The sequence below is a fragment of the Choloepus didactylus genome, chromosome X (genome assembly GCF_015220235.1).
Source record: "Choloepus didactylus isolate mChoDid1 chromosome X, mChoDid1.pri, whole genome shotgun sequence".
Lineage (NCBI taxonomy): Eukaryota > Metazoa > Chordata > Mammalia > Pilosa > Megalonychidae > Choloepus > Choloepus didactylus.
In genome coordinates, this window is record NC_051334.1 from 187,740,450 (window position 1) to 187,767,343 (window position 26,894).

Below are 26,894 nucleotides of genomic sequence, written 5' to 3' on the forward strand. Positions count from 1 at the left end.
TTCTTTTGGCCGAACAACACTCCGTTGTGTGGCTGGCCCATGTTTTGTGCGTCTGTCCATCGGCTGATGGATGCTTGGGCTGTTTCCAGCTCCTGGCCCCGAGGTGTGCTGCTGCTGGGAACCCTGGTGTACACGTTTGGCATCTTTTTGGGCTGCAGTCCCTTCAGCTCCCAGCCTAGCCATCACATCTTCCCTGCCGCCCCTTGCCTGCTGGGTCAGGGCTGTCCTCTGTGCCCCATGTCCGGTGGCTGTGGCACTCGCTGCTTCTCACGAGTGCCTGTCCCCACATCCAGCCCGGGCCTGGTCCCCAGTCCTATTTGTGCTGAATCCACCTCTCTGTCACCATGCGAGACCCCAGAGCACTGTGCTTTGGGAGCTCCCTAGTTTCTCTTCCCTGAGGGTCCTGGGGGCCGGGGTCCACTCCTTTCCCACACTGCCCATTTCCCCTAAAGGCAACCAACCCCACCCCCACCCGTGCCTCAAATACCCTGACAGATGAGGAGGCAGGAAAGCCGGGGTGAATTTTCCACTGGAGGTTTTTACTGAGGGAATGAGGGGGGCTCCCTGGCCCCGGAGCTGAGGGGCCCGGGAAAGGCACGCAGCGGCAGTGGGGTCTCCCTCCTCCAGCAAGGGCCGCCTTCCTTGGCACAGCAGCTCCCCCCGCCCTGCCCCAGGCAGACCCCTCTTTGGCACTGAGCCGGGAACGCTGGTGCCCTCCCTCCCAGCAGCCCAGCGTCTATCTCCCCGGGGCCCCTGGCCTGGGCCCGAGTGCCTGGCAAGCGGAGGCCTGTGCCCCCCTGGTGGGCTGCGGGGTTTGGCCGTGGGTGGGAGCCAGGGCCCGGGGTTGGTGGGGGGGATTCAGAGGCCGGGCAGCCCATGGGGGAGGGGGAGACAGCTGCCTGGCCCTGCTTCCCATCCCCCCACCTGGCAGGGGACTCACATTGGCAATCAGGAGTGGAGACCAAAAGAGAATCCAATAAATTAGGGAATGAGAGGGGCGGGATTTACATTCTTCTTGCTAGGAAACTGTGCAATGTTTGCCCGGATGCGTGACGAGCAGGCTCTGTGTCTGGCTGGGGGTCCCACCGGGGTGCTGTGACAGCAGGAAGTGTGTCCCGCAGGACAGAAGTCCCACCTGGCCACCCCGTGTGGCGGGGATAAAGCGGTGGGGCGTGGGCTCTTGGCAGGGAGGGAAGGGGGTGCTGGGGACACTTGAGTCTCGGGAGGGTGGCACCAAGGCCGGGCAGACTCCGGCTGGCAGTGGTGAGCTGGGGCCTGGGGTGGGCAGGCGGGGATCCCTGCTTAGGGTGCCCCCAACTGTGCCACATAAAGGACTCGGCTACCCTGAACAGCTCACAGTCGTGGCAAGGCGGCCCACCGGCCCGGGCCTGGCCAGACCCCAGGGCGAGGGGCAGGAAGCCAGCTGAGACCCTGGGTGGCTATCCACCTGAGGGCGGGCGCACTGGGAGAAGGGGCACGTGATTTCGCCGGTGGGCTTCCATGGGACCAGGAGGCCGGGGAGGAGGGCAAGGGCATGCTGGGGTGGGGGTTTACTTCATGTGATCTGAGAGCTTGGGGGCAGGGGAGTGTGGCCAGGGCCCTCTCTCAGGTGGCGAACCCCTGGAGGGCCCTGGGGCCTTGGAGGCCGGGAGAGGGGGCCCGGCGGGGAGCCATGGCCTCGCCCAGGATCTGGCAGAGCTCCTGGAGGCGCTGCTGCATCTTGGGGACGCCGGCCAGCTGCTGCTCCAGCCGCTGCTTCTCCTCCGTCAGGCTCAGGCGGGCCGCTGAGTCCAGCTTCTCGAACTTCCAGCCGCCCTCCCCGTCGAACTGCAGCAGGTGCGTGTGGTACTTCCTGGGCCGGGAGGAGAAGCAGGATGGGGGACCCCCTGCCAGGGGCAGGGGCCCCCTCAGGTGGCGGCGCCGCCCTCCCCCGGCCCCCAGTGGCCCAGCTCTGTGGGTGCTTGCCCCCTCCTCGGCACCTACCACAGGGAGGGCCGGTGGGTGATGGAGAGCAGGGCAATGCCTGCGTCCTTGGCCGCCTGGAAGATCTTGCCCTCGACATCGATGCTCACGGCGCTGGTGCACTCGTCCAGGAGGGCATACTTGGGCCTGGAGGGCCGGGGCCCAGGGGAGAGGCCGTGAGCCCCCCACTGCCTTGGCCACGCACCCCAGTGGGATCCTGGACCTGTGATTCGCCCAGTCTGCTCCCGGGGACTGCACATCACCGCAGGGACTGACGAGGGGCCTTCTGGTGGCAGCCGCCCTCCTCCTCAGGCGTCCCCAGGGGCACACCTGCTGAGCAGGGTCCCTGCCTCCCACCTCCCCCACCTCCCAGATGTGCCGGCCTCTGGATCTGGGGCGGCCCCCGGGGACCCTGGGAGGACGCTGCCACGGGCAGAGCCGACCGCCCCGGTCACCTGTGGTAGAACATGCGGGCCATGCCGATCCGCTGCTTCTCACCCCCCGACAGGACATCCTTCCAGTCACACACGGCCTCCCAACCTGGGGAGAGGGGCCGCGGGCTTTCTGTTCAATGTGGCCCGGCCTGCACGGTGCGGGCCGAGGCTGGCCAACCTCACTTGGGACAAGTGGGCAGCCAGCCGGGCAAATGGCGCAGTCGCCTTGAGAGGCTGAGGGATGCTGGAGTGGCGCTCGGGCACCCTGCTGGACCTAGTGAGGGGCCGACAATGGGCACAGCAGGGACTCAAGGGATGGTGGGAGCTGCCTCCCCGGAACGCAGGCTCCTTGCAGGTCAGGCTGGGCCTTGGTCGCTGCCCAGATCCAGCGCTGAGGCCGGGCTCGGGCAGGCGAGCAGTGGGCGAGACGATCTGGCCAGGATGTGGGGGCAGAGGCGGCTCATCATCTCCCCTCCACCCTCCCCTCCATGGTCCCAGGAGCTCTGGCGGGGCACCCAGCTGCCCAGAAAACCATCATACTCCCCAGCTCACCTGGGCCTAGGTGCGAGCATGTGACTAAATTTTGGCCAATAGGGTATCAGTGTGTTACCCAAGTGGCTGCTTCTGGAACCTTCCTTAAAGGACAGAAGGCATGCATGCTTTGCCCCATACTTCCTCTACCCGGCCGCTTGGAGCACGGATGTGACCGACAGCTGGGGTGGCTGTCTCGGTCCAGGAGGTGACCCTGGGGAAAGCCTGGGTCCCTGAGGCCTTTGCAGAGCAGGGCTGTCCCCACCACCCGTGGCCGCCTCTCTCGGGACTTTTATGTCACAGAAAGATAGAGTTGTTTGTCATTAAGCCGCTTTGGGGGCGGGTGGGGGGCTGTGACTCACAGTGGACCCAGATCCTAATGGGTTCCCCTGGTTGGCCCTAAGGGGGCACCTTCAGGGACAGGAGGAGGACACAGGCTGAGGATGGATGCAGTAGGAGAAGCTGGAGAGGAGGCTTTGGGGTAACTATGGCAACGAGGGCAGCCCATTATGTGCCCCCCTTTATGATGCTAGGTGACAGGGCCTGGGAGGGATCCCCCAAAACCCCATGGGTCCCGGAAGCCTGCTGCCCCTCCTCGAAGGCCAACCCCCAGGGAGGTGCCGGCACTGCTCCTCACTCGCTGGGGAAGGAGAAGAGGCAAAGTTTTTGCTCAAGGACACTCTGCGACCCAGGGGCCGCGCAGGCCCGGGAGCCGTCCCTGCAGCTGTCCCACCCTCTCCCCTCCTGTCACAGCAGAAACCGCAACAAACCCCACCTGGATTGCCCGCCTTCCCCTCACCCCACACGACCCGGCAGCACATGCCATCCACCACCCCTGCCCCGGGCACAGTGCCGGGCGAGCTCTTGGAAAGGCTCAGCTGACCTGCCCCTTCCCCGCCTGCCACCTCCCGATGGCTGCCCCTCGCCCAGGGCCCTGGCCTGGAGGGCCCGCTGCCATCCCCCCTTCCCAGCCCCAGCCTCACTCTCGGGCCACTCTGCCCCTCACTCCCTTGGCCTGGCACTTGCCTCCTGACTCCTTCACTGGGGCAATGGCGGGCAGGGGGCCTCGCAGCTCATAGGTCCTGGCTCTGACCTCACTTCTCCAGGAGGCTGGGCCCTGGGCCCCAAGGTACTGAGCACCCCTGGGTGCACCGGGTCTCCTGCCTGGAGCCACCGGTCACCTGTCCGCTCTCCTAGGTAGCCAAGAGCTCCTGGTGCCAGCCCCTCGGCCCCACCCCTGTGACCTTAGCCCTTTGGACCCTTGGGCTGGGAGATAATCTTTGTGCTGGCTGTGGTGGGGTTGGCAGCAGGCTCCCTGCTGGAGTCTTTTGGAACAAAGAGCACCCGGTGGCTCCCCAAAGCTGCCTCCCCAAAGCTGCCTCCTACCTCCTTCCCGCTGCAGGATGTGGTGGAGGTGCACGATGTCCAGGATGGCTTCCAGCTGCTGCTCTGAGCAGCCCTTCCGGCGCATGTCCTCCGCTGAGTCCGGGTAGATGACCTGGTCGCGCAAGGAGCCCACGGGCATGTAGGGCCTGCACGAGAGTGGTGTGCGCACAGGCCGGGCTGGCTGCTGGGTCTGCAGGTGCGTGAGGTGGCATGTGCACGTGCAGAGCCCATGTGCTTGCATCACGTGTGTGCACACACACAAGGAACACATGCACACGCCACACGCTCACATAGCACACACGTACATGGTCCTACGGCACACACATGTGCACGTGGGCACACATACATACACTCCCACAAACACACACTACACACACCACACACTCACCCATTCACCTGTGCATCCCCACACGTGCACACACAGACACCATACACATACCACACAAGTATGCACACACTACAGTGCACACACGCACCTGTGTGCAGTCGCACATGTATGCCTACGTGTGCATTCCACACCACATGCATGCACCATATCTGTGTATACACAGGCACACACAGCACATGCTCACACGCCACACCCCTTTATACCCACGGCACACCTGCACCCCCTCCCCATATGCATACACTCGTGCACACACCACACACATGCACTCGGCCCAGATCTGAACTCGGCACGTGAGCCGGCTGGGGCAAGGAGGGAGGTGGGAGGCCCCACAGCCCTGCTGAGTCCAGGGGCATCCCCCGGGCTTCCCGTTACTCCCCGGCCACCTCGCAGGCCACACGGTGGGAGGAGGCAGGAGGGAAAGCACCTGCCCCGTCCCCTCTCCCGCCCTGCTCGCAGGCCCCTAGAGGCTCTCCCCCGGGCCCTGAGGGTGGCTCCCGTGCCCACTCACCTCTGGGGGATGTAGAACATGCGCTGGGGTGGGGGCTTGTACAGCACCCCACTGTACGCCGGCCAGAGCCCACCCAGGATCCGGAACAGAGAGCTTTTGCCACAGCCGTTGGGGCCTGTGATGAGCAGGTGCATGCCCTCCTCCACCTGCGGGGGCGTGGGGAGCCGTGGCACCCGTGAGGGCCCAGCTCACTCCTTCCCCACACCTTCACCAGCCCCTTTACCGCCTCAGAAGGCTCCCTGGGCCCAGGGTCCCAGGAAGGGCCAAGGCCGGTGGGTAGCCCCTTTGTGATCTCTGGGCCAGCCCAGGAGATGGAGACGTGGATGAGCCCTGGGCCCTGCCTGCCGGGGCCCCCCGACAAGTGCCAGGGAGCGTGCTGGGGTGTGGGAGGGTGAGCACCAGATGGCCAGCGGCCCCAAGGTGGGAGGCGTCCAGGTGTCCAGACGGGCCTGAAGGTAGCCCAAGCCAGGGAAGACCTGCTGGGCCCTGGAGGGTGGGCACACAGCCGGGCAGGAGGGGAGGTGAAGCGGGAAGGGGGAGGGCCAGGGTGTCAGAGCAGGGCCAGGGGGCCTGAGGGCAGGCTCTGGGGCAGTGAGATGCTGGGGGACGGGGGTGCGATCAGGTCAGGCCGGGGGGATAAGGAGGACCTGGGTGAGTTGCAGGTGAGGGAGGCGGGAGGGGAAGCAGCTGTGGGGCCGGAGGCTGGGTGTGCAGTGAGCCAGGACCTGCCTCCTGTCCCCCAGAGCCCTGTCCTCGGGCCTCATAGTCACAGGACCCCTTGGTGAGCCGCAGCAGAATGGGCAGCCTGGGCCCTGCCTCCGGCTGCTTTATCTCCCTGGATCCTGGATCCGGGGCCAGCTCCCAGGCTGGACAGACATGGCCCCTCCAGAGCCCAGCTTTGCAGCCCCCAACTCCCACCATCTGTGTTTGCAACCGGCTCCGGTCTTTTCTCCAAATCCAGACGGTCTTCCCAGGCCACTGCCCAGTCACCCAGTGGCCCCTAGGTGAAGGTTCTTCATCTGTCCTCTGCCTCCCTCTTCTTGAGGTCCCCACTGTACCCTGGACAGCAGTCAAACTGGGACCTTTGTAACATTTAAGGGTCTCCTGTTGCCCCCTGTCCCCTGGAGTGGAGCCTCCCTGAGCGCGGGGACCTCCCCGACTGCCCTCTGGTTTCTGGTTTCCCTCCCTGCCCCCCACCCCACTCCAGGGCACCCCCACCCTTTGGCGGTGGCCTTAGCAACCAGGGCTCCCTCTCCGTGGCCAGTGCCTCCAGTGCTTGGGTCCAGCCCCCAGCGGGAGGTGACCTGGAGCTCCCTGATACGGGGGGTGGGCAGAGGGAAGACTGGTGACAAGCGGCCTGGGAACCCTCGGTTGACCCTTGACCCATCGTGGTAATCGCTCATTGCCTTTATCAGCTGATTCCACTGCCCCGGAACGTTGGTCCCTCGCCTTGACCTTAGCCCGCCTGCCATGTAGTTCTGGGGACAGTGGCCACCAAAAGCCCAGACAGGCCCGCCAGCCTGGATGCCAAAGGCCGGGGCTTGCAAAGGCCAAAGCTGGCACGCCTGGGCTGCTCCCCGGCACCTCCCAGTCCCCCGGCCCGGCGCAGCCAGCGTGTCTGGTTCTGGCCCCTCCCCCCGCCCTGACTCTACCTACCCGGATGTTGAGACTGGCCACCACCACCTCTCCCGTGGGCGTGATGATGGGGATATTCTCACAGATGATGCCCTGCTCCACGTCCACCACCTGGCCTGGAGAGAGGGCGGGCGGCGGGGGGTGGGGGCAGGCGTCATTCTCGGTGTGTTCTGGGAGAAGGGCCGTCCCCAGGAAGGTGGGTTCCACATGCCCCTGTGCCGCCCCTTCCCTCCTCAGGCACCCGCCTGCCCACCCCCAACAGCATGCTGGGAGATTCCCGACCAGCCCCGTCCAGGGTCCCTCGGGAATAGGGCTGGCTCTGCCAATGAGTTGCCTCTGTCTTCCCTGCCACCCTGTGTCTACCACTGGGCTCTGGGCAGGGGAGGGTCAAATGCTACCACGGCCCATGGAGGCTGGTTCTCTGGTCCTCCAGAAGCCTGGGCACCGAGTCTCTAATGCCTGCTCCCCAGCTTTCCCCTCCCCGTGCCGTCTGAAAGGCGGCTCCAACTCGAGGGTCCCCGCTGCTTCAGTGCCTGGCTCCCACTGCAGGTGGCAGCTGGCTGGACCACCTCCGCCATGATTGCACACGGCCCGGAGCTTTCTCTCACTGCCGCCCCCCTCTTTGGCAAAGAGAGATACAGGCTGGGGTGTGCAGGAGGAGCTCAGAGAATCAACAGGTTGGCCGGTGGCAGGGACTCCGGGAAGGGTGACTGTCCCACCCAGAAGCTCTCCCCCTGGGAGCTAGGCTCAAATCCTCAAGTCCTCAAAGACCCTGCCATTTAGCTCTCCCCTCCCTGGCAGACTAGGATGGGATGGGATGGGGTGGGGGTGCTGTAATGGACCCCAAGTGTCAGAGTTGGGGCAGGGTGGCTGGGGAAGCCCAGGAGGGTTGGCACTGGGCAGCCAGGGGTAGGGGGGGCTCACCTTGGATCTTCAGGGGCCCCTCCACACGGATGCCAGACCTCACCACGGCCCCAGCTCCCTCCTGAGCCTCTTCCAGCTCCCCGGACCTTTTGAAACAACAGCGCCGGACGTCCTCGAACACCTGGAACATCTCATGTACCCGGGCCGTGTAGCCAGCCAGCTCCGTCACCTGCGTGGAGGGCCACCCCAGCTCAGTGCCTGCCAGCTGGGAGTAGAGGGTCACGGGGGCAGGTGTGGGGGCCTGGGCTGGGGCTTACCTCCTTGTACGATGACATGACCCGCTCAATGGCATCTGCGGCAGCAGTGAGGAGGTTGCGGGCAATGGTGAAGGCTTCTGTGCGTTCACTCACCAGATCCCCCTCCTCCATCTCCAAGGCTGCCTTCTTTACCACCTCCGAGTCTACCAAGCACAAAGGGGCAGGGGTAGGGAGGGAGAAGGCAGAGACGATGGAAAGTAAAATATGAGCCACGACAGGGAAAGATGAGTCGCCCCAACAAACAGCACTGGGGCAACTGGGAGCCACACACAGAAGAATGAAGCTGAACCCCAACCTCACACCACACACTAAAAGGAACTCCAAACGGATCTTCAGCCCAAATGTAAAAGCTGAAAGGATAAAACTGTTCGAGGAAAATGTAGAGATAAATCTTCATGACCTTGAATTTGGCAATGGATTCTTAGATCTGACACCAAAGGCACAAGCAACAAAAAAAGAGATAAACTGGACTACATCAAAATTTAAAAGTATTGTGTATCAAAGGACATTATCAAGAAACTGAAAAGACAACCCACAGAATGGGAGATGATAATTGTAACTCATCTATCTGATAAGGAGCTAGCATCCAGAATATTCAAAGAACTCCTCAAGTGCAACAACAAAAAGACAAACGACTCAATCAAAAAGTGGGTAAAAGATCTGAATAGACATGTCTCCAAAGAAGATCTACAACTGGCCAATAAGCATGTGAAAAGATGCTCTGCATCATTAGTCATTAGGGAAACGCAAATCTAAAGCACAATGAGCTACCACTTCACACCCACTAGGGTGGCTAGAATAAAAAAGACAGAAAAAACGAGTGTTGCTGACGATACAGAGACATTGGAACCCTCATCCATTGTTGGTGGGAATGTAAAAAGGTACAGCCGCTGTGGCAAATGTTTTGGCGGTCCCTCAAAGAGTTGAGCATAGAATGACCATACAACCCAACAATTCCACTCCTCGGTATAGACCAAGAGAACTGAACCCATATGTCCACACATTGGTAACAGCCAAAAGGTGGAAACAACCCAAGTCTCTGTCAATGGATGAATGGAGAAACAAGACATGGTGTGCCCATACAATGGAATATTATTTAGCCATAAAGGAATGACATGTTATTATATTGAGTGAAATACGCCAGGCACAAAAGACGACTATTGTACAATCGCACTGATGTGAAATAATTAGAATAATCAGATTCATAGAGTTGGAAACTAGAATACAGGTTACAGAGGCTGGGGAGGGGGTAGGGAATGGGGAGTTAAAAGCTGAGTTTCTATTTGAGTTGATGGAAAGGTTTTGGTGACGGCAGCACGATATTGTGACGGTAACTAACACCACTGGCTTATATATCTGAATGGAGTCAAAAGGAGACATTTTAGGTTGTACATATGGTAGTAAAATAAAAATTTTAAAAAGAAGGAGTGAAGTTCTGATACAGGCTGCAATGAGGAAGAACCTCGAAAATGTTACACTGGGTGAAAGCAGCTAGACACAAAAGGTCACATTTCGTACAGTTCAATTTATATGACATCTCCAGAACAGCCACATCCATGGAGACAGGAAGTGGCTGCGTGGGGCTGTGGGGAGGGAAGGTGGTGTGTGACTGCTAATGCACACGGGATTTCTTTTGGGGGTGGTGCAAATATTCTGTAATTGGACAGTGGTGACGGTTGCACAACCTTGAGAAAATACTAAAATATGGTGGGTTGTATGGTATGTGGATTGCATTTCAATAAAGCTGTTCAAACCAATGAACCACTGGGCCTCAGGCTTTGCTTCTCGGCACTGCCACCTCCTTCTACCTAAGGGACCCATCTCCCTCTGTCCAGCCGTTCCCGGGGTCAACCTGGATCTTGTCATCTGATCTCCGGAGCTGGTGCATCCCCAAGCCTCTCAAAGGGGAGTTTGGTGTTTTGGAAGCCCCACCAGCCACACTCTGGCCTCCGTGGCCTCCTCCATCTGTACTCCCTCCTTTGGCCTTGGAGATGCCTTGGCTTTCTCCCTAGGAGCCTGCTCCCGGTTTACCATGCAGAACTTGTGGCCACTCATGTCAACCCTCTCCCGTCAATGGCCCTGAATCCCTTAGCCCTTGGTGTTGAGAGGGAGCAGGATGCAGGATTTTTACCCAAGGAATGTTCCAGAAGTGGCAAGGAGGAGCAAGGAGGGAGCCAAGTCTGAGGGTCCCGGGGCGTGGGTGAGCGTGCAGCTCCCACTGGTGAGGCTCTGGGAAAGCCCTGTCCTCGTGGGGGGCTGCTGGGTCTCCCCAGGCAGATGTGGAGGGGAAGAAGATTCCGTGAAGGACTGAGGAGTCTCCCCAGGGGCTTATGTTGATGCTGGAGTGGGGGACACCATGGCAGGGAGGCAGGGAAGGGAACGGAAGGTTGGTTCAGGATAGCTGCCCCACAGAGTAGTGGAGGGGTGCTGAAGGGGCAAGATGGGTGAAAGAGCACCCGCAGTCTGGGGTCTGGCCCAGGGAAATGGGAAAATGAACCGTGGGGACCGGGAGGCCACCGCACTCCTCCTTGATGTCCTGGGAGACAGAGGGAAGGGTCTGCGTGTCTTTCCGCCCAGGGTGTCCTGGTGGTAGCACTTTGCTGAACTCATGGCAAACTGGCAGACCCCCTGGGAGTCTCAGGTGACTAAGGCCGGGCTGGGGAGCAGGAGAGCTGGCAGCCGTGTCCAGCAAGGCCCCGGGGGCCCGAGTGGGGAGCCACAGGCCCCAGCTTCTCCCCCGCCCTTTGGCCTTGTGGTGCCAGCCAGCCAAAAGCCACCAGAAGTCCAAGAACCGAGCTTATCTAAATTGTCCCCAATTGCAAAGCACTTGCCCCTCCCACCTCCCTCTCTGCCCCCAGGTGTACAAGGCTCTCCTCCAAGCACCCAGGTTCTGGGGACACAGCAAGGACCAAACAGACAAAATTCCCTGCCCTCCTGAAGCTCCCAGCCTAAAGCGGGGAGAGCGAGACGAGCGAAATAGGGCGTTCGACGTGCTCAGCACTTGGGAGAAAAGCAAGGCAAAGGGAGGGAATGGAAAGGCGGGTGGGAGGGGAGGGCAGGCCCTGCTGGAGGGGAGGGAGGGAGCCAGGGGGCTGTCAGAGGAGAGAGCATTCCTGGCAGAGCACACAGCAAGTGCAAAGGCCCTGAGGCAGGAGCCAACCTGGCGTTTCAGGGCAATAACAAGCAGACAAGCAAGAGCAAAGCAGAGCATGCAAAGGGGGTGGGAGCTTTTCACATTTTGTTTTCCAAAGGTAAAGCTGAAGATAGGGGCCAGGAGGGTGGGGATTGGATCCAAGCTTCTCAGAGTCTGCCACAAGGCCCATGTGCTGCAGAGGAACCAACAACCCAATTTGAACCTTACTCTTGGGGTGGGGGGGTCATACAGACAGGGGCGCAGGCAGCTGAGTGGCCCGGAAGCCCTGAAGCAGGGGGGTTGCCAATGGGGAGAGAATCAGAGATCTGTTTCCAACTGGACTATAAATATATGTAAAAGTGGTACACTCTCTTACCACCCAACTGGATAAAATATAACAAACATCTTTTTAAAGCTGAGCTATGCTGGAAGGAAAATAAGGAAAATCCCCAGGAGCAAAAAGAGAAGCAACTAGACAAGGGATCCTTTGAAACCCAGAGACACGGGGAAGACAAGGAGCTTAATTACCCGAGGCAGGGCCCTGAGCATTTGTAATTAAAAGCCTCGGTTTACTGCTACCTCTAAGTCCGGGAACCACAACCAACCCCCCACCCCAAGCTTTAAAATTAATGTGAAAATGGCTTCAGACTGGTTAATTATCCAAGGAGCGCTTGGCCAAAACAAAAGCAAAATATCGCCGGTGAGTTACACCTTGAAATTTAGGCCATGCAGGATTCCCACAGAGTCCTGTTACAAAAACACACAAGGAAACGACCCACCACAAGCGGAGGCCGGTGGACGCAAGAAAAACTGGGGTCAGACCCTCAGGGGCATCACAGGACCAAATAGCTGGAAAGAGGCTGTGGAATAAGTGTGATTAATCTGATACAAAGCATAAAAGCAGCAGTCAAAAAGATGTGAAAATCAGACACCAACAGGTGGGTTTGAAAAAGAATCAGATAGAACCCATGGAAATAAATAGTCACCAAAATGTTTAAAAAATCAAATTAGCAGGTGGAGATCAAAAAACTTTGTTTGAATAATTAAATAGTCAATGACTGGGGGACAGCACAAGTTTTATTAAACTCCGTCTTTAGCATAAGCGCTAGTGACCTATGATGGCCTTAAATTATGAGCAACTGTGTAAGGAGCTTGTCTCTCACAGGCCCTGATATTCCTGTCCACAAATAAATGGCAGAGAAAGATAGAAACATTATAACACATAAAAATTACAAATACTGAAATAACAAAGTGTGAATTTTTTCCTTATTATTATAATTTAAGAAAATAAAGACTGAAATCTCTAATATGAAAAAAATCAAATTAGACACAGCTCAAGAGAAAATCAGTGAATTAGTGAGCAGGAAGATGATCTGAGGAAGTTTCTCAGAACTCAGCACAGGTAGGGCAGATGGGAAATAGCAAAGAGAGATGAAGAGAAAAAAATAGAGGGAGAGGGACAGGGGAAAGTTCTGGTAATGGATGGTGCCAGGGAAGCACAACATTGAGTGTGAATGGTGTGCTTGGGAGGGATGGAGATGGGAAAGTTCGTGTTGTATAGATGTTTCCGCAATTAAAAAAAAAAAAAAAGTGAGCGACTCAAGAGTCGATACCAACATAACTGTAATATGTGATTCTGGACTGGATCTAATAATGGAGGAGAAAATGCCTCAAAGGATATCCTTGGGACCTATAGAAAAACTGGAATCTAGACTGTAAGCTTTATATCCATGTTAAAGTTCCTGAACTTGATAACTGCACTTAAAGTGGCTACATAAGTGAATATCCTTGTCCTTAGGAAATGTACATGGCAGTATTATGTGTGCAAGGAGCATGATGTGTGCAACCTACTCGCCAATGTTCAGAAAATAGACAAACAGATAGACAGAAAAACGGATGAATGGATGGATAGAAAGAAAGGAAAAGGAAGGAAGGAAGGAAGGGAGGGAGGGAGAAATGGAGGAAAGAAGGAAGAAACAGTAAATGTGGCAAAGTATTAAAAGTTGGTGGATCTGGGAATCTGGGTGAGGGGTAGACTGGAGTTCTCTGTAGGGGCTTTGTATTATTGTTGCAACTTTCCTGTAAGTTCGAAAGTATTTCAAGATAAAAAGTTCATTAAAAAAAATAACGTGAGAGGTCCAGCATATATCTAGCAGGAGTTCCCCAAGGAGAGAATAAACGAATGGGATTCAGGCAATATTTGAAGAGGTAAAAGCTGAGAGTTTCCCAGAATGATTGAAAAACCTGAATATCCAAAGGACACGCCACAGTCTCAAGCCAGATAGATAAACGGAAAGGCACACCGAGACACACGGCAGCCACACTGCAGAGTACCAAAGACAGAGAGAAGGTCATAAAAGCAACCAGAGAGGAAACACAGATGATAAAGGCAGGACAAACTAACAGATTTCTCAACAGCTCCAGAAGCAGCCAGAAGCCAGTGCAAAGGGCTGGGAGGAAAAAACTGCCAACCTAGGCTTGTGCACCCTTTGTTCAGGATTAAGGGGGAAATAGTCATTTTCAGGCAACAACAACAAATATTGAGAGTTTCCTCCTACAAAACCCTTGCTGAAAGCACTTTTAGAAGATGTACCTCTGGAGGAAGGTAACAACGCAGAGGAGAGGATCGAGATGCAAGCGAGGAATGGGGAGCCAAGAAAATGGCAAAAACGTGGTGAATGCAGACAAGCATGGACCAGATAAAACCAAAGCACAGTATAAAAACAAGGGGAAGCCAAAATTTACACTGGCCCCCAGCATGTGAGAAGGGGATTGCTTCTGAGTTCAAGGGTTCTAGGACTTTCTGTAGTCCAGGAGGAGGGGGAGTTCTGAATTAACCCGACCGCTTCCAGATATGCCTGATAACACTTAAAGGCCAGCCGCTGAAAGACTAAAACTAGAACGTGTATGTTCCGAACCAGTGGTGGGACAAACTGGGAACAGTGAAAACCCGATCGCTGACCCAACAGGCCGCCCATGCCCCCTAGTCTTTCCAGCACAGGTCTCTAACCTTTGTGCCTTGGAAGAAACGGTGGGCAAACCGAGGCCAGGGGGAGGAAGGGGCTTGCCCAAAGTACTCCCTCCATCCCCCCCCTCCCGGCTGCCATCGGGCCAAGGATGGGGACAAGTGGGCTGGGGTGCACTTGGGTGGTGAAGGGACATGCAGTGAGTGGGCCATGGGGCAGGCAGGCTCTGGGCTCAGCTGTGAGTGGCGCCAAGGAGCAGGGGCTGCTGGGAGGGGAAGGCATACGCAGGGCCAGAGGCTGTAAGGAGCTGCGAATGGGGGAGCCCAGTTTCGGGGAGCCCCGGGGAGCTGGAGGACCCTCGACGTCTCCAGCAGAGGACGGGAGCTCTCGGGTTTCTTCCCGGGCCAGGCCCCCGGCCCCAGCTCCGCCCTCGCTCTCACCTGACTCTGAGAAACCGGTGGCGGTGATGATGGGCACAGCCACCATGAGCAGGCCGGAGGCGCTCCAGACGTACTTCATGAGAAACTGCTCCAGCATGACATACCACAGGCGCTCCAGCAGGATGAGGTTGATCTGGGCGGCCAGATCCTGGTAGGAGTGCTGTAGCAGGGCCAGCTCCACCTGCCGGGAGAGGACGAGACACATAGAGGAGCCCGGCCGCCACTCCCGTGGGGGCCACACTGAGAGGCCCCCAAGTGTCACCCACACGAGCTACACCATCCAACCATCCTGGCGGGGCCAGGGCCCTGTTTACGGGGAAAGGGCAGCGCTGGGGTACAGTGGTGGCAAAGAAGGGCCTCCCCCCGGCCCTGCTGAGGGCCCCTCTGTCTTCTCCCACAGTGCCACTCTACCAGGGAGGCCCCAAGCCCCTTTCCCTGTTTCTATCAGCAATTGCTGGGGGAAGCCCCTGCCGCCCAGACGCAGCCCCCCGGAGAAGACCACCAAGTCTTCCTCTTCCACCCTGCGCTGCGCAGAGAGCAGCAGAGGAAAGCAAAAGGCGGCGGCTGCCCTGCACGCAGGCACCGCCCTCCCACTCTACTTTCCCACGCTGCCCGTGGGAAACTTGCACTGCATTTTCCCACCGAAGCCATGGCGGTGCGCTCCCAAGTCGGTGCCTACAGGGCACGCTCCACAAGGACAGCCCGGCGCCCAAGCTCAGATGCGGAAGCACGGAGGTCCCAGGCAGCGGTCATGGCAAGGACAGGGGGTGGGGGGTGGGGAGGACATGGGGTTGTGGATTCCTTGGCTCGGTCCGGGCCGGTCCAGATGCCCCAGCCCCGCCCTTCCAAACCTGGCTGCCAACAGCTGCCCAGCCTGGCGCCATCGTCCCGCTGAATCCGCATCGGCACATCCATTGTATATGAGGAAAGCGAGGAGATCGGTAGCCCAGAGAGGTAAGGCCACCTGCCCAAGGTCACACAGCTCGGAGGTAGAAGGCAGGGCTGCCAGAGCCCTTCGGAGAACTGGATTCTTTTCAATGATGCTTTGACCCATTGAGAAAGGCTCAACTTGTTTGCAACCAAATAAGAGGTCGTGTGTGTGCACGCATGTTTAACTAAGGCTCTTTGTTGAAATGCCAGTAAGAGTAGAATCTCTACTGTAGTGTCCACGGGGACTTCAGCCCATGTGACTGGGGTGGGCCACATGCTTGTCCGACAGGGGCCATCAGTCCTCTCCTCGGCCTGTCCCCTGCCTACCCTCCAACTTCTTGGACCCTTTGGCTGAGGCCTAGCCAAGTGGGTTGCTGGGCATGCCCCCCGGAGCCCTCTCACCCTGCCCAGCAACTCCTCTTGGCAAACTCGCTGTTTACTGAAGCTAGCTAAGAGGAAGTCCTACTCACAGCCAGTAATCTCCCTTCAGCCCACTGCTACCAGGGCCCATTTGTCCCGTCGCCCGGCCCAGCTCCGCGTCAAGCCGAGCCTCCTGTTCCTGAAAGGAGCAACCATCCTTGGGGTGCCCTGGCAAACCAGACTCGTGCTGGCAGCTGGCAGGAGTGCCAGCCAGGGCTGACAATGGAGCTGCGGGGAGTACACCCAGTGCCTCGCCCGAGGCCAAAGGCTGCCTGCCAAGGCCAGGCCCGCTGGTGGGCGGGAGGGGAGGTGAGAGGCTCCGGCTTATAGCTGCAAGCAGGCACCTCCCCTCTAAGCTGCACCAGCTCCGGAGTTAGGATGTCCCTTTCTGCAGAGGAGTTTGGGGACAAGCCATTACTGCCAGGGACCAGTCTGCTTCTAGGCCCACTTCGAGCCCAATCTGGCAAGGTCAGGGGGCAAAGGGGGCCCCCTGACCCTGGGAGCACATGCTGGCCTTCGGGCGATGGATGCCATCGCGCCCCTCCCCACCCCCCACCCCCCAGGGGCGCCTGGGGGAACTGAAACCGGAGTGACAGAGAGCAGGACCGGAGGCTGCCACCACCCCAGGCACGAGGAAGGGGAGGAGCCTGGCGAGATAAAGGGAGCACTGACCCGGAGTAACCTTTCCCGGCAGCTGCCCCGCCGGCCCGCCTGCCCGCGCCCCCCATAGCCCTCCAGCCCCCCTGCCCGGGGAGGGGGGCAGGCAGCTGACGCAGGGTCCGGGGCGGAAGGGCAGGGCAGCCGCCGGGGCCAGCAGGAAGTGCGTCCCGCCGAGGCGACGGGCCTCGGCATCCCTGGCCCGGGGCGGTGGGGAGGCGGCCAAGCGGGGCAGCCAGGCAGGCCCACAGGCCCAGGTGGGGGGCAGCCCCGGCCCGAGTGGCTGCCATCGCTGCCGCGGCCGCAGCGCTGGGCACTGCTCGTTAACTTCCGCTTGGGCTGAGTCACGGCCATGATGCCCGGACGCTGGCCCGAGGCTGCCCTTCAAAGGGCCACGGAGGGCCAGGACAGGAGGCCAGGGCCACTTGGCCGCCCCCTCGCTCTGGCTGCCGGGCCTCCTGATGGCAGGCGCCTCTTCCCCGGGCAGCTTGCAGGAGTGGGACGAGCCGGGAGCTCTGGCATCACAAACCGCTAGGATCGGCAGCTCCGAGGCCAGCACAAGGCGGAGGAGGAGAGAAAGCAGAAGTGGCCTGGGGCATGCAGGCAGCTGGCACCGGGCAGCCCCGGCCCGGCCTTCCTGCTTCGCCCTGTCTGTGCCTAGGTCCGTGTCTGCCCCAGGCCCTGGCAGCGCTCAGCAGCCCCCTCTCCTGTCACCCACCCACCCCTATGGTGTGAGCCCGGGCCAGCCCCGGGGCTTTCCCTGCCGCCCCGGATGCCCCAGGCCTCCCAGCCGCCAGCCTTCCTCCAGGCCCAGTGCCCCGAGCTGCCCACCTCGTGGCCCCCATAAAAGGCGATCTCCTCCGAGTTGGCCACCACACGAGAGTGCATGTAGCGCAGCTCCCCCTTCCTCCGGGCCTCCTCGGCCACTAGCTCCCCAAATTTGGGTGAGAAGGCCCGCAGCACGTTGGCGGTGAGGAACACCACGAGCCCGGCAATGGCGGAGGGCCAGGCCGTGCCGGCCCCGCGGGAGTGGGCCGCCTGCATTAGAGTGTAGGAGGTCACAGCCACGTCCAGGAGCGGCTTGGTCAGGTTGGAGTAGAGGTGGGCCACGGAGGCAGCGAAGGCCACCACGTCCTCCGTCAGGGACTGGTCAGGGTTGCGGAGCCGCCCGTCCATATTGCTCACGCGGTAGTAGGTCTGCTGGGAGAAGTAGAGGCGGTAGGCATGGGCCACCAGACGGCCGCGGAAAGCCAGGGCCAGCTGGCCCTCCAGGTAGCGGATGGCACTGTTGACGAAAGTGGCAGGTAGGGCGATGAGCAGCCACTGCAAGAGCTGCCAGCCGAAGGCCCGTGGGTCCTTGCGGACGATGCAGCGGGCCAGCCGTCCATCCAGGCGGGCCACATACACTGACAGGAATGTCCGGCTCACCAGGGTGGCCGAGTGCAGTGCCAGCAGCCCTGTCTCTCGGCACAGGATCCGGGGAAATAGCAGCCGCAGAAGCCACAGGAGTCGCCGCAGGAACACCCGGTTCACGCTGGCCTTGCCTGCTGCGGCCTCCTGAGCCGACTCCCCCGGTGGCACCTGAAGACCCCTGGCCGGCACCAGGCACTGCCGCACCAGGGGGTAGATTTTGTGGACTCCATAGGCGGCGAGGGCCAGGACCACGGCTGTGCGTCTCAGCGTGGCCACCCGCGAGGACCGGGGAGTGGAGAGCACCGGCATGTCACCTGGGATGGCAGGCCCAGGGCTGGGACTGGGGCCTGAGGCAGAGGGCGAGGCAGGAGCTGGCTGCTGGCTGTGCAAGGTCCTTCCTCTGACCCCAGGCTCGCTGTCTAGGCAACTGGAAGCCTTGCCCTGGCCACTGAGACTGTAGCTTTAGGCGACCGGGGTGGTGCTGGGGCCCTTGGGTGGGGGTCACTCGGGACCCTCCAGGGTCACAGCTTCTCCAGGCAGCCGGGGGAGGAGGGGCTCGGGCCCCGTCGGGTCAGTCCCCTGGCCCCTGGGGTCAGAGATCTGAAAGGTCTCGGGCAGGGAGGACGTCTCTTCCCCTCTTCCCCCAGTGCAGCCCCTCCCCGGGACGCCAGGCGCGTCCGTCTGCTCGGCAGCCTGGCTGAAGCGACAGTGACTCCGCCACCGGCCCGTAATCCCCACCCACCCACCCCTCCCCAGGGGCGCGGCGGGGGAAAGGGGCGGAGGCGGAGGAGAGGCGGGAGGCGGAGCCCGGGCACGGGGCGCCCCACCCCGTTCTCGCCCCAGGGGCGGGCCCCGCCCCCCGCCCAGACCACAGAGACCCGGGAGGACCGCGCGGCCTAGAGAAGCTGCCCCTGCGCCTGCCCGCCGGGGCCCCGCCCCGACGCCCCGCGGAGCGAGGTCTCGCTGCCCAGCCCTCCGCTCGGGGGCGGGGTGGGAAGTGGCCATGGGGGAGCCATCGGCCTCGCGGCTGTTGGTGGGCGGGCGGGGAAGGCGTGGCCTGCGGGCCGCTTCCGGTTTCCGGTAGCTCGAAGGGGCGGGGCCAGCGTCGCTGGTGGGAGAGTTTGACGGCGGCGGTGCGTGCGCGGAGGCTGTGAGAAGACTCGGTGAGCCGGGCCTTCGCCGCTCGGGCTGCGGGGCCATTCCTCCACCGGGGCCGAAGGGCTGCGGCCGGGAGGGCCCGGGGCTGAGGGCAGTGGCGAGCCGGGGCTGAGGGTGGGTTGGGGTGGCGGTGTAGAGTCGGGCTTGAGGGGAGCCGGGCTGACGGAGGTCCGGCTGAGGGGAGTCGGCCGAGGGGAGTCGGCCGAGGGGAGCCGGGCTGAGGGGGTCCGGGTGAGGGGAGCTGGGTTGAGAGGAGTCCAGTTGAGGGGAGTCGACCGGGGGGAGCCGGGCTGAGGGGGTCCGGTTGAGGGGAGTCGGCCGGGGGGAACCAGGCCGGCGGCCGCTGTCGCCTCCCGCGGGTAGAGCGGGGACCGGGGTATCGCGCGGGCCGGGGGGAGCGCGGGCCAGTCTCTGGCGGAGGGGAAAGGGCTTTCGAGCTGTGCGGCCTATGAGACGAGGGCTGCGGGCCTGCTGGCCGAGGTGGGGCTCCTCGGGCCGCCTTAGGGCGCTGCTGCTTCTAGAACTTTCTCCCGGTGGGGCCGTTTTTTTTTTTTTCCCCCTGAGCCCTGGCTGCCGCCCTCTAGGAGTCGCCCTGCCCTGGTGGGCTTCGTCAAGGCCTCCCCCCTCCCCTCCAGCTCCCCAGCCCCGCGAGAGCTTGCCTTAGTCCCGGTCCCCCCACCGCGGCCCCTGGTTGGGCTGCAGGCGCTGGAGGCTGGCGGGGCGCCCGGCCCTCCGGGAGACCGGGCTCTTCCCGCAGCGCTGCAGTCCCGGCTGGGCCCTGGGGGCGCGGGTTTGCCAACCGCCCAACCGCCGCAGCGAAGCCCGGCCTGGCTGGAAGGGAGCAGGCCTGCTGCGTGGCTGAGAATTAATTTCCTGGCGTGTATACAGCGCTGTCTGCTAAAGACGCCTTTGCAGTTCCACGGGCCCGAGGAATCTTTCCAGCCAGCAGTCGTCAAGCGAGGCGGCTCTGGGCGTGTTAGAACACCTCCGGAAGGGCCGCGAGGAACTTTCTCCCAACCAAGGGAACTTGGTCAGGCTTTTGAACACCATTGGCCGGGATCCCTGTTCAGTGGAACCCTGTTGCAGCCAACGCTCGAAAGACTCCAAAGTAGGGTGCTGGCACCTCTTAGAGGGTGTTTGAACTGGGTGTCACTGGCTGCCCAACTCTCACGACTCCTTCTGTTCCTTCTGTGTCCCATCAGGAAACGTTCTCTCTGTTGGAAACCAGCTAGCAAGAGAGGATGAGTCTGCAGTGGACTGCGGTTGCCACCTTCCTCTATGCAGAGGTCTTTGCTGTGTTGCTTCTCTGCATTCCTTTCATTTCTCCAAAAAGGTAGGGCCTGCAGAGCAAGCAGGCAAGTGGGAGGGGGACTGGCAGTCTGTTGCTGAGCCCAGTGGCGTTTGTGTGCCAAGTTGGTAGACCCTGGAATTAGGGCCAGATGGAAACAGGTAGAACCTGTCTGGGGTGGGGGTGGCAGGGGTCATGTTGATTATTGCCAACCGGTCACCAAGTTGCTGTTCTGCTGTGTCATGTCTTGCTGGTTTTCTTTCTTGTGTACCCTGCCTCCTGGTCTTCAGGATGCCCTAGAGGGAAGACGATCTATCCCTCCTTAAGGTTCTGGAAATCATGCTCTCCTGCCTACACTTGGGTCCCTGGGGTGCGGGGGATGGCGGTGTGGGATCCTGAAGGATTGCATCACTGGGTCACATTGTTGCCAGTATGCTGACTTCTGTCCTCCTAACTGGTCTCACTGGCATCGCGTGGCCTCACAAGCCTCATGAGCATTACTCAGCCTATGAAGGATGAGGCCATATTCCCTTTTAGTGAACAGAGGTCCTGTTAAAAGTGAGTTGGAAATTGAATTTCAGTTACACATGGTGTAGAAACATGTTACCCTTATTAAAACAGCCATTACAAGTAAGGCCGGGGAAAAGAGAGATTTGAAACACTTATCAACTAAATGCAGGATTAGAACTGTGTATCTGATTTGAACAAACCAAATGTTTTTTTAAAAAAAGTAGGAAATAGAAATTGCAACTTTGGCTCCGATATTGAGGGATTATTATTAATTTCCTTTAGACCTGGCAATAGTATTACAACCATATTAACTGTTTCTAAAGGCCCTTATCTTTTAGAGAGACATATTGAAGTGTGTGTGGATGAAGATGATGGGAGGGGGGTCCTGGATAATCTCAGGTGGTAGGGGAGTAGATGAAACAAGTTTGGTCATGTGGAAAGACAATTTAAAGCAACAGTATGTGTACATGGCAAAAATTCTGAACGGTACAAAAGGGAATACAATGAAAAGTAAGTTTTTTTCCCCAGATACTGCCAATGTTTAAAAACGTGGGCTTTTCTGGAAATTTCTGTACATGGACAAGCATCTTTTTTTAAAAAAACACTCTTGAATGATGTCATATATATGATGCTGACCCTACATATGATACTTGGCTGCTGGAGAAGAGTGCAAAACTGGGTTTCTCTTCTGCTCAGGGTGCCAGATCCCGTGTGCGTTCTTTCTTTTCAGTCCCTATCCTTGTTTTTTCCTTCACAGATGGCAGAAGATTTTCAAGTCCCGCCTAGTAGAGTTGATTGTGACCTATGGCAACACCTTCTTTGTGGTTCTCATTGTCATCCTTGTGCTGCTGGTCATTGGTGAGTGAGCTGTGGCTAAGGGTAGCTGTCTGTCCTGGGCCCTTTGCTGTGGCTTCTGACATTGAGCAGAAACCCACTGCAAAGCCTGGTGGTGCCACATTTGATGAACAGTATCCATCCTAGACTTCTCAAAGACAGACTGGTTAAGTGCCCTCCAACCCCTGATGGCCAAGAGGCTCTCTTCAGTTGTTCATGGGACCTCCACTTGGAGAGTCACTTCTAGCAGTGGGGGTGGGCTTATACCAAGAAACCTTTCTGTACCCTTATGACAACTGCCTCACATTTCTGAGGTGGCTTCTTGGGCCATTCTGGAAGGGAATCCAAGAGAGGCTCACCGGCCCATGGCCTTGGTCTAAGTAGCGCTGCTCGTCAGTGACTTACACAGCAGCATTAGCCTCACTTGATACCTGAAACAGGTCCTCAAACCACCTAGACTGTGAGCCCCATTGGGAAGGCAAGTCCTGCTGCATTTCTGCAACATGAGGGAGGAGACAGATGTTTGGCCACATATCTGGGGGACATACCCCAGACCTTTCTGGGGTCTGAGTTAGACCATTAGGTCTTTCAGGGTCCTTTCAGGTCTGTAGTTCTATAAACCTGTGCTATAAGGGTACACTATTAGGTGCTTGCAAGGTGGACTGGTCTGAGGCCGTGCTCAGGCATGGGACTAGGGGCCAGAGAGTGTGAAAAGGGAAGGTGAATGTTTTGCAGTGAAGTGGTAGTGGAGTCTGGAGACAAGAGGAATCGATGAAGCTTTTGTCTGCTTGCTAAATGGTCATCGTTTTTGCTGAGGTGAGTGATCAATAAGTCTCCCTGCTGGGCCTCCAGAGTCTTGGCTCAGCTCTGCTGCAGACAGCAGTCCTGTCTTGGAGCTGGGAAGCCTTATGTAGATCCATCATACTCTTCTCCCGCCTGAATCCCCAGCAAAAACCCAGTGGGGTTGGAGAGCGGTGGTTCAGGGAAACATGCAGAGCCTCACCCACTGGTGGCAGCATTGGATGTCTACCCTATCCCATGTCTCAGGGCCTGGCGGGATACTGCCTCCGAGAAAGCCGGGTGTACCCTACCGATTCCCAGCCCCATAGGGTGGCTGCCAGCTGCCTGCAACCCTCTGTGTTCTTAAAGTACTTGGAATGCCAGGAGGTGACTTCCCAACCCGGGCTCTCTCCCTGACCAGCCTCTGAGCCTGGAGGGGCAGGGAATATGTGTGTTGTCCCCAGGGCTCCAGGAAAAGCCAGGCTACAGAGTTTTTGAATTGTCTGTGTTTTTGCTTCTGGGTTTGGGGTGGGGGCAAGGGGTGGGGTGGGGGGAACTGTGCTAGAGATGATTCACTCAGGGGCCTTGTCCCTTCCCCAAACCAGACCCCATGGGTGTTTCTATTTCCTAGTTCCCGGGTTGGTGCTTCAGTTAACTTAGTGGGTAGGGAGATCCTGTGCAGAACCACAGTAGTTGGCAAAGGCTTCATTCTTCTTTTCTGGGATCAGGGAATTGCTTGGAAGTTCTAGACATGATTACGACAACAGGTTGCTTCCTGCCGTAATGTTAAGAAGAAGACTCTAGAAAGGTTTTCTAGATTGGTTAGTAGCAAATACCAGTGAAAGGTAAGGGGCATAACCTGCTCGAGGGCTATGAGGCTGGGGTTGGTGAGGGAGAGGTCCCGGGTCCACTGACCGAGGCGGAGAATTGCAATAGGGAGGGCCGTGTTCTATTGGGGCACATGGCCTAGCCTTGCTGAACAGCCCCCATCCCCGATCCGCTCTTTGCCATCAGCCTAGGTGGTCCTTAGGGGTGGTGGGATTCCTTGATTCAGGTGACAGTTTAAGAGAACATTTTTTATTTTGTATTTCTGATTATGAAAATCATACATACTTTTATTTTACTTCAGAAATTTAACTTGGAAAGTTCAAGTCCCCCCTGATGCTGTGTCCCACAGATAACCATCATTAATACTATGCTGTGCATTTCCACAGGCATTTTCTGTGTGGACATTTTATTAAAACATTTATAGCAGTGGAATCATACTACACACAGTTTTGTATTTTATTTTTTTGCTTACCATGTTGTAGACATTTTGATACATCTGTTTCACTCTTTTTAAAGGTTGTATGGTATTCCATCATATTGTTTCATGGTCTATCATGTAGTATTTTATTGTTCTATCATACCATAACTTAATTTTCTCCGTAGGGTTGCACATTTATGTGAATGCTTCTGTAGGGTAAATTCATTGATATGCAGTTGCTGAATCGAAGGCTACGAACATTTTTAAATTTTATAATAGGTATTGCTAACTTGCCTCCCCAAAATGTTATACCGGTTTATCTTCCTGCTAACAGTGCTTGAGAGTGCTCGTTTCATGAAACAGCTTGAACATAAAGATGTACATAAGGGTAGGCAGAGCTTTATAATGTCAGGTCAACATAAAAACCAAGCAGTCGAAAACTGGAAATTAAAAAGGAAACCCACCAATACCATCTAGTGATAATCTTGATCCTCCTGTGGGGGTCTATTAAGAGCCACCTTTAGGTAGATCTTTATGTACTGACTTTAAAAGATGCCTCAGAGGGTAAGGGTAAAAAAGCAGTAGTTAGGGTATGATTCTGAAATTTCTACATTTCAGAAAAATGTGTAGATAGAAATATCTTTGTAAACTGGAGCAATATACATCTAATGGTGGCTCTTTCAGGAGCAGAGACCGATTCACTTACCAGTTATGAGTGTGCACTCTGTTTCCAGAACTACCCTTGGTCTTTGGGATATGGTAGAAAAGATCTCTGCTCTCACGGAGTTTGCAGTTTCATTTGGGGGAGATGGACAGTAAACATGTAATTAAGTTAATGTCAGATATGGGTGTGTATTATAAAGAGACGAGGGTAATGTGACTGAAAATGATTACTTTAGATGAGGTAGTTAAATCCGTTCTGAATGCCCTGCTGGAAGTGATTCTGTTATGAGGTTCTTTCACTTTCTGCATTTCCAGTATGTTAAGCACAAGTTCCTTTAGCAGGCCATCTCCACATCTTGACTTCTGTGCAGCTGACACTTTCTTAGCAGGCGATCCTATCAACAGGACTATCCTGGTTTATATCAGTGGGGTGGCTGAAGGCCCACGTGGTATACACAGAACAAGACATGGTCGGGGATACCACAGGAAAGGGAAGCTGCTGACACTGTTAGTAGCAAGCTTGTGGTCTGGGTGGAATGGGGGCAGGGATCGAGGTGGGAAAAGCTGGAGAAGAGAATGGTTCTGAGGAGGGAAAGAGCTTCTGATACAGCATTCCAGAAGGCACGTGTGTCAAAGCGGGGAATTCCTGAAATGGAAGCACCTGGGGAGACAGTATGAGGGAAGTGAGACCCACCAGTCCCATGCTGCCTTTCTGACCTCCATGGCCAAGCATTGTCGGAGAGGAAGTGAAACGCCCGTCTCTCTTGTCTGCTCTTCCACAGATGCTGTCCGTGAGATTTGGAAGTATGACGACGTGACAGAAAAGGTGAACCTCCAGAACAATCCTGGGGCCATGGAGCACTTCCACATGAAGCTTTTCCGGGCCCAGAGGAATCTCTACATTGCTGGCTTTTCCTTGCTGCTGTCCTTGTGAGTGGGATGGGCCGAGGGCTGTGAAAGGGAAACCTAGGCTGGCCAGGAACAGGGATGCTGCATGGGCACCGGCTCCTCCTGTTCCTTCTTGGTCTGTGGCCCAGTCTAGGTTGAGGGGAGCCTCACAGTTTCCCCACAGGCCTCTGATTTTATTCCTGGTCTCTAGAGGCAGCATGATGAATGGGAGAGGACTGACCGGAGTTTCCGAAGCTCTGCTAGAACTCACTCACCACATGTTCTTTCAGGACAAATGTGTGACCACCTGGCTCTCTGTAGACTGAAGTAAATGACAAGGTGTTGGAGGTTTCCCTCCTCCAGGAGAGGACATCTGGAGCTCAGATTAAAGGGGATCAAATGAATAGGGGCTTTTTGTGGGTGGGGTCCTGACCTGAGTACAGTGGGCAGAAAAGGCATGGAGGGGCTGAGATCTGCTCTGTCCCCAGGGAATTCCCCAGGTGTGAACCTATAAACAGGTACCTTGTGGGCCTCCAAGGTTGGCTTGATTATTTCTGGTGTTGTGTGAAACTGAATGCCTGGCTCAGGGCCAAGGGGCTTAGTTTGGCAAGACCGGGCTAATATAAAGCACTTGTTTGAGCCTGGGGTCCCAGTTGTTGTCGCTTGCTTCACACAGGTATTCTAATTAGTTGGGCTTAGCTCTTGGCAGGTATGTTGATGGGCTGATCAGTAAACATATAGCTAAGGCCAAAGGTATTGGAAAGGTATTGGCAAGATACTTCCTCTGTGGATCAACACTAAGAAGTCAGATGGGGGCATGTTGATTCTTAGGCTGAGCTCCTCCCTGCTAACTCACCACTTGGCTTTGTGCCCAAAGACTTGTCCCCTCTGTTTACCCGATGTATACTCATCCACTAGGCGTTAGGATGACCACCTATCTGGCTGTCAGTTTTTCAGAAAGAAAACACAGTCACTCAGGTGATCCTGGACTCTCTGGATCAGAGTTGAAAAGTGGGGGTGGAGATGCAGGCATCTTTCAAGTTAACATATTTGGTTTTAGAAGCTATATACGGGCATGTCATGTGCAAGCTTATGGAAGTCAGGAATTGTAAATGCTAGGAGCAGCCAGACACAAACCGTAGATTTTTCGGGTTTCAGGAAGCTCCAATAAAGAAGCATGTTCTTGTAATCTGGGACTGAAAGGGAAGCAGATCAAGAGGGGACTGGGTCTCAAAAACAAAATTCTGACTGTAATTGCAAGTGAGCCAAATGAGTTAAAAATGAGAATGAGCTGTACCTAAAGAGACCGCAGAGGCTGTCTCTGGGACTCCTGGGTAAGCTTAGATTGCCTCTAAAAGATATGAGGAAAGAAACAGAGCTAACAACACATACCACGAAAGCACATAGAGCTTTAAGGATGGTATTGGGAAGATGAGAACCTGCAGTGAGCACTAGATTTTATGAAACGTGATAAGAACAAAGGAAAAGATAGTTCCCTTTGCATTTCTATTAGAGTAGGGAAATGGAGGGTAGAAGTAGAGGG

At 57.3% G+C, this 26,894-nt stretch overlaps 2 protein-coding genes across 5 annotated transcripts in view; one reads left to right on the plus strand and one right to left on the minus strand.

The window, feature by feature from the left end:
- Positions 1–518: 518 nt before the first annotated feature.
- On the minus strand, positions 519–18,681 carry ABCD1 (ATP binding cassette subfamily D member 1). Of its 2 annotated transcripts, none has more exons than XM_037821732.1 (10): positions 17,403–18,681; positions 14,565–14,745; positions 8,026–8,168; positions 7,769–7,937; positions 6,866–6,960; positions 5,210–5,355; positions 4,314–4,459; positions 2,418–2,502; positions 1,984–2,109; positions 519–1,852 (listed from the first exon to the last, which is right to left on the minus strand). In XM_037821732.1, exons 1-10 carry the CDS (start codon positions 18,291–18,293, stop codon positions 1,606–1,608), a joined length of 2,229 nt encoding a protein of 742 aa, XP_037677660.1. In that variant the 5' UTR covers positions 18,294–18,681; the 3' UTR covers positions 519–1,605. The 2 variants fall into 2 exon arrangements, 1 of the variants encoding a protein (XP_037677660.1); XR_005214575.1 differs by having other exon boundaries at positions 1,710–1,852; positions 4,314–4,503.
- Positions 18,682–19,051: 370 nt separating this feature from the next.
- Positions 19,052–26,894, plus strand: part of BCAP31 (B cell receptor associated protein 31) — a 30,440-nt gene continuing 22,597 nt past the window's right edge. Inside the window, exons 1-4 of one of the 3 annotated variants that reach the window (XM_037821108.1) lie at positions 19,052–19,147; positions 20,345–20,475; positions 21,698–21,798; positions 25,246–25,393. In XM_037821108.1, coding sequence (XP_037677036.1) covers positions 20,384–20,475; positions 21,698–21,798; positions 25,246–25,393 — 341 coding nt within the window. In that variant the 5' untranslated portion in view covers positions 19,052–19,147; positions 20,345–20,383. The other 2 variants (XM_037821109.1, XM_037821110.1) reach the window with 2 other exon arrangements.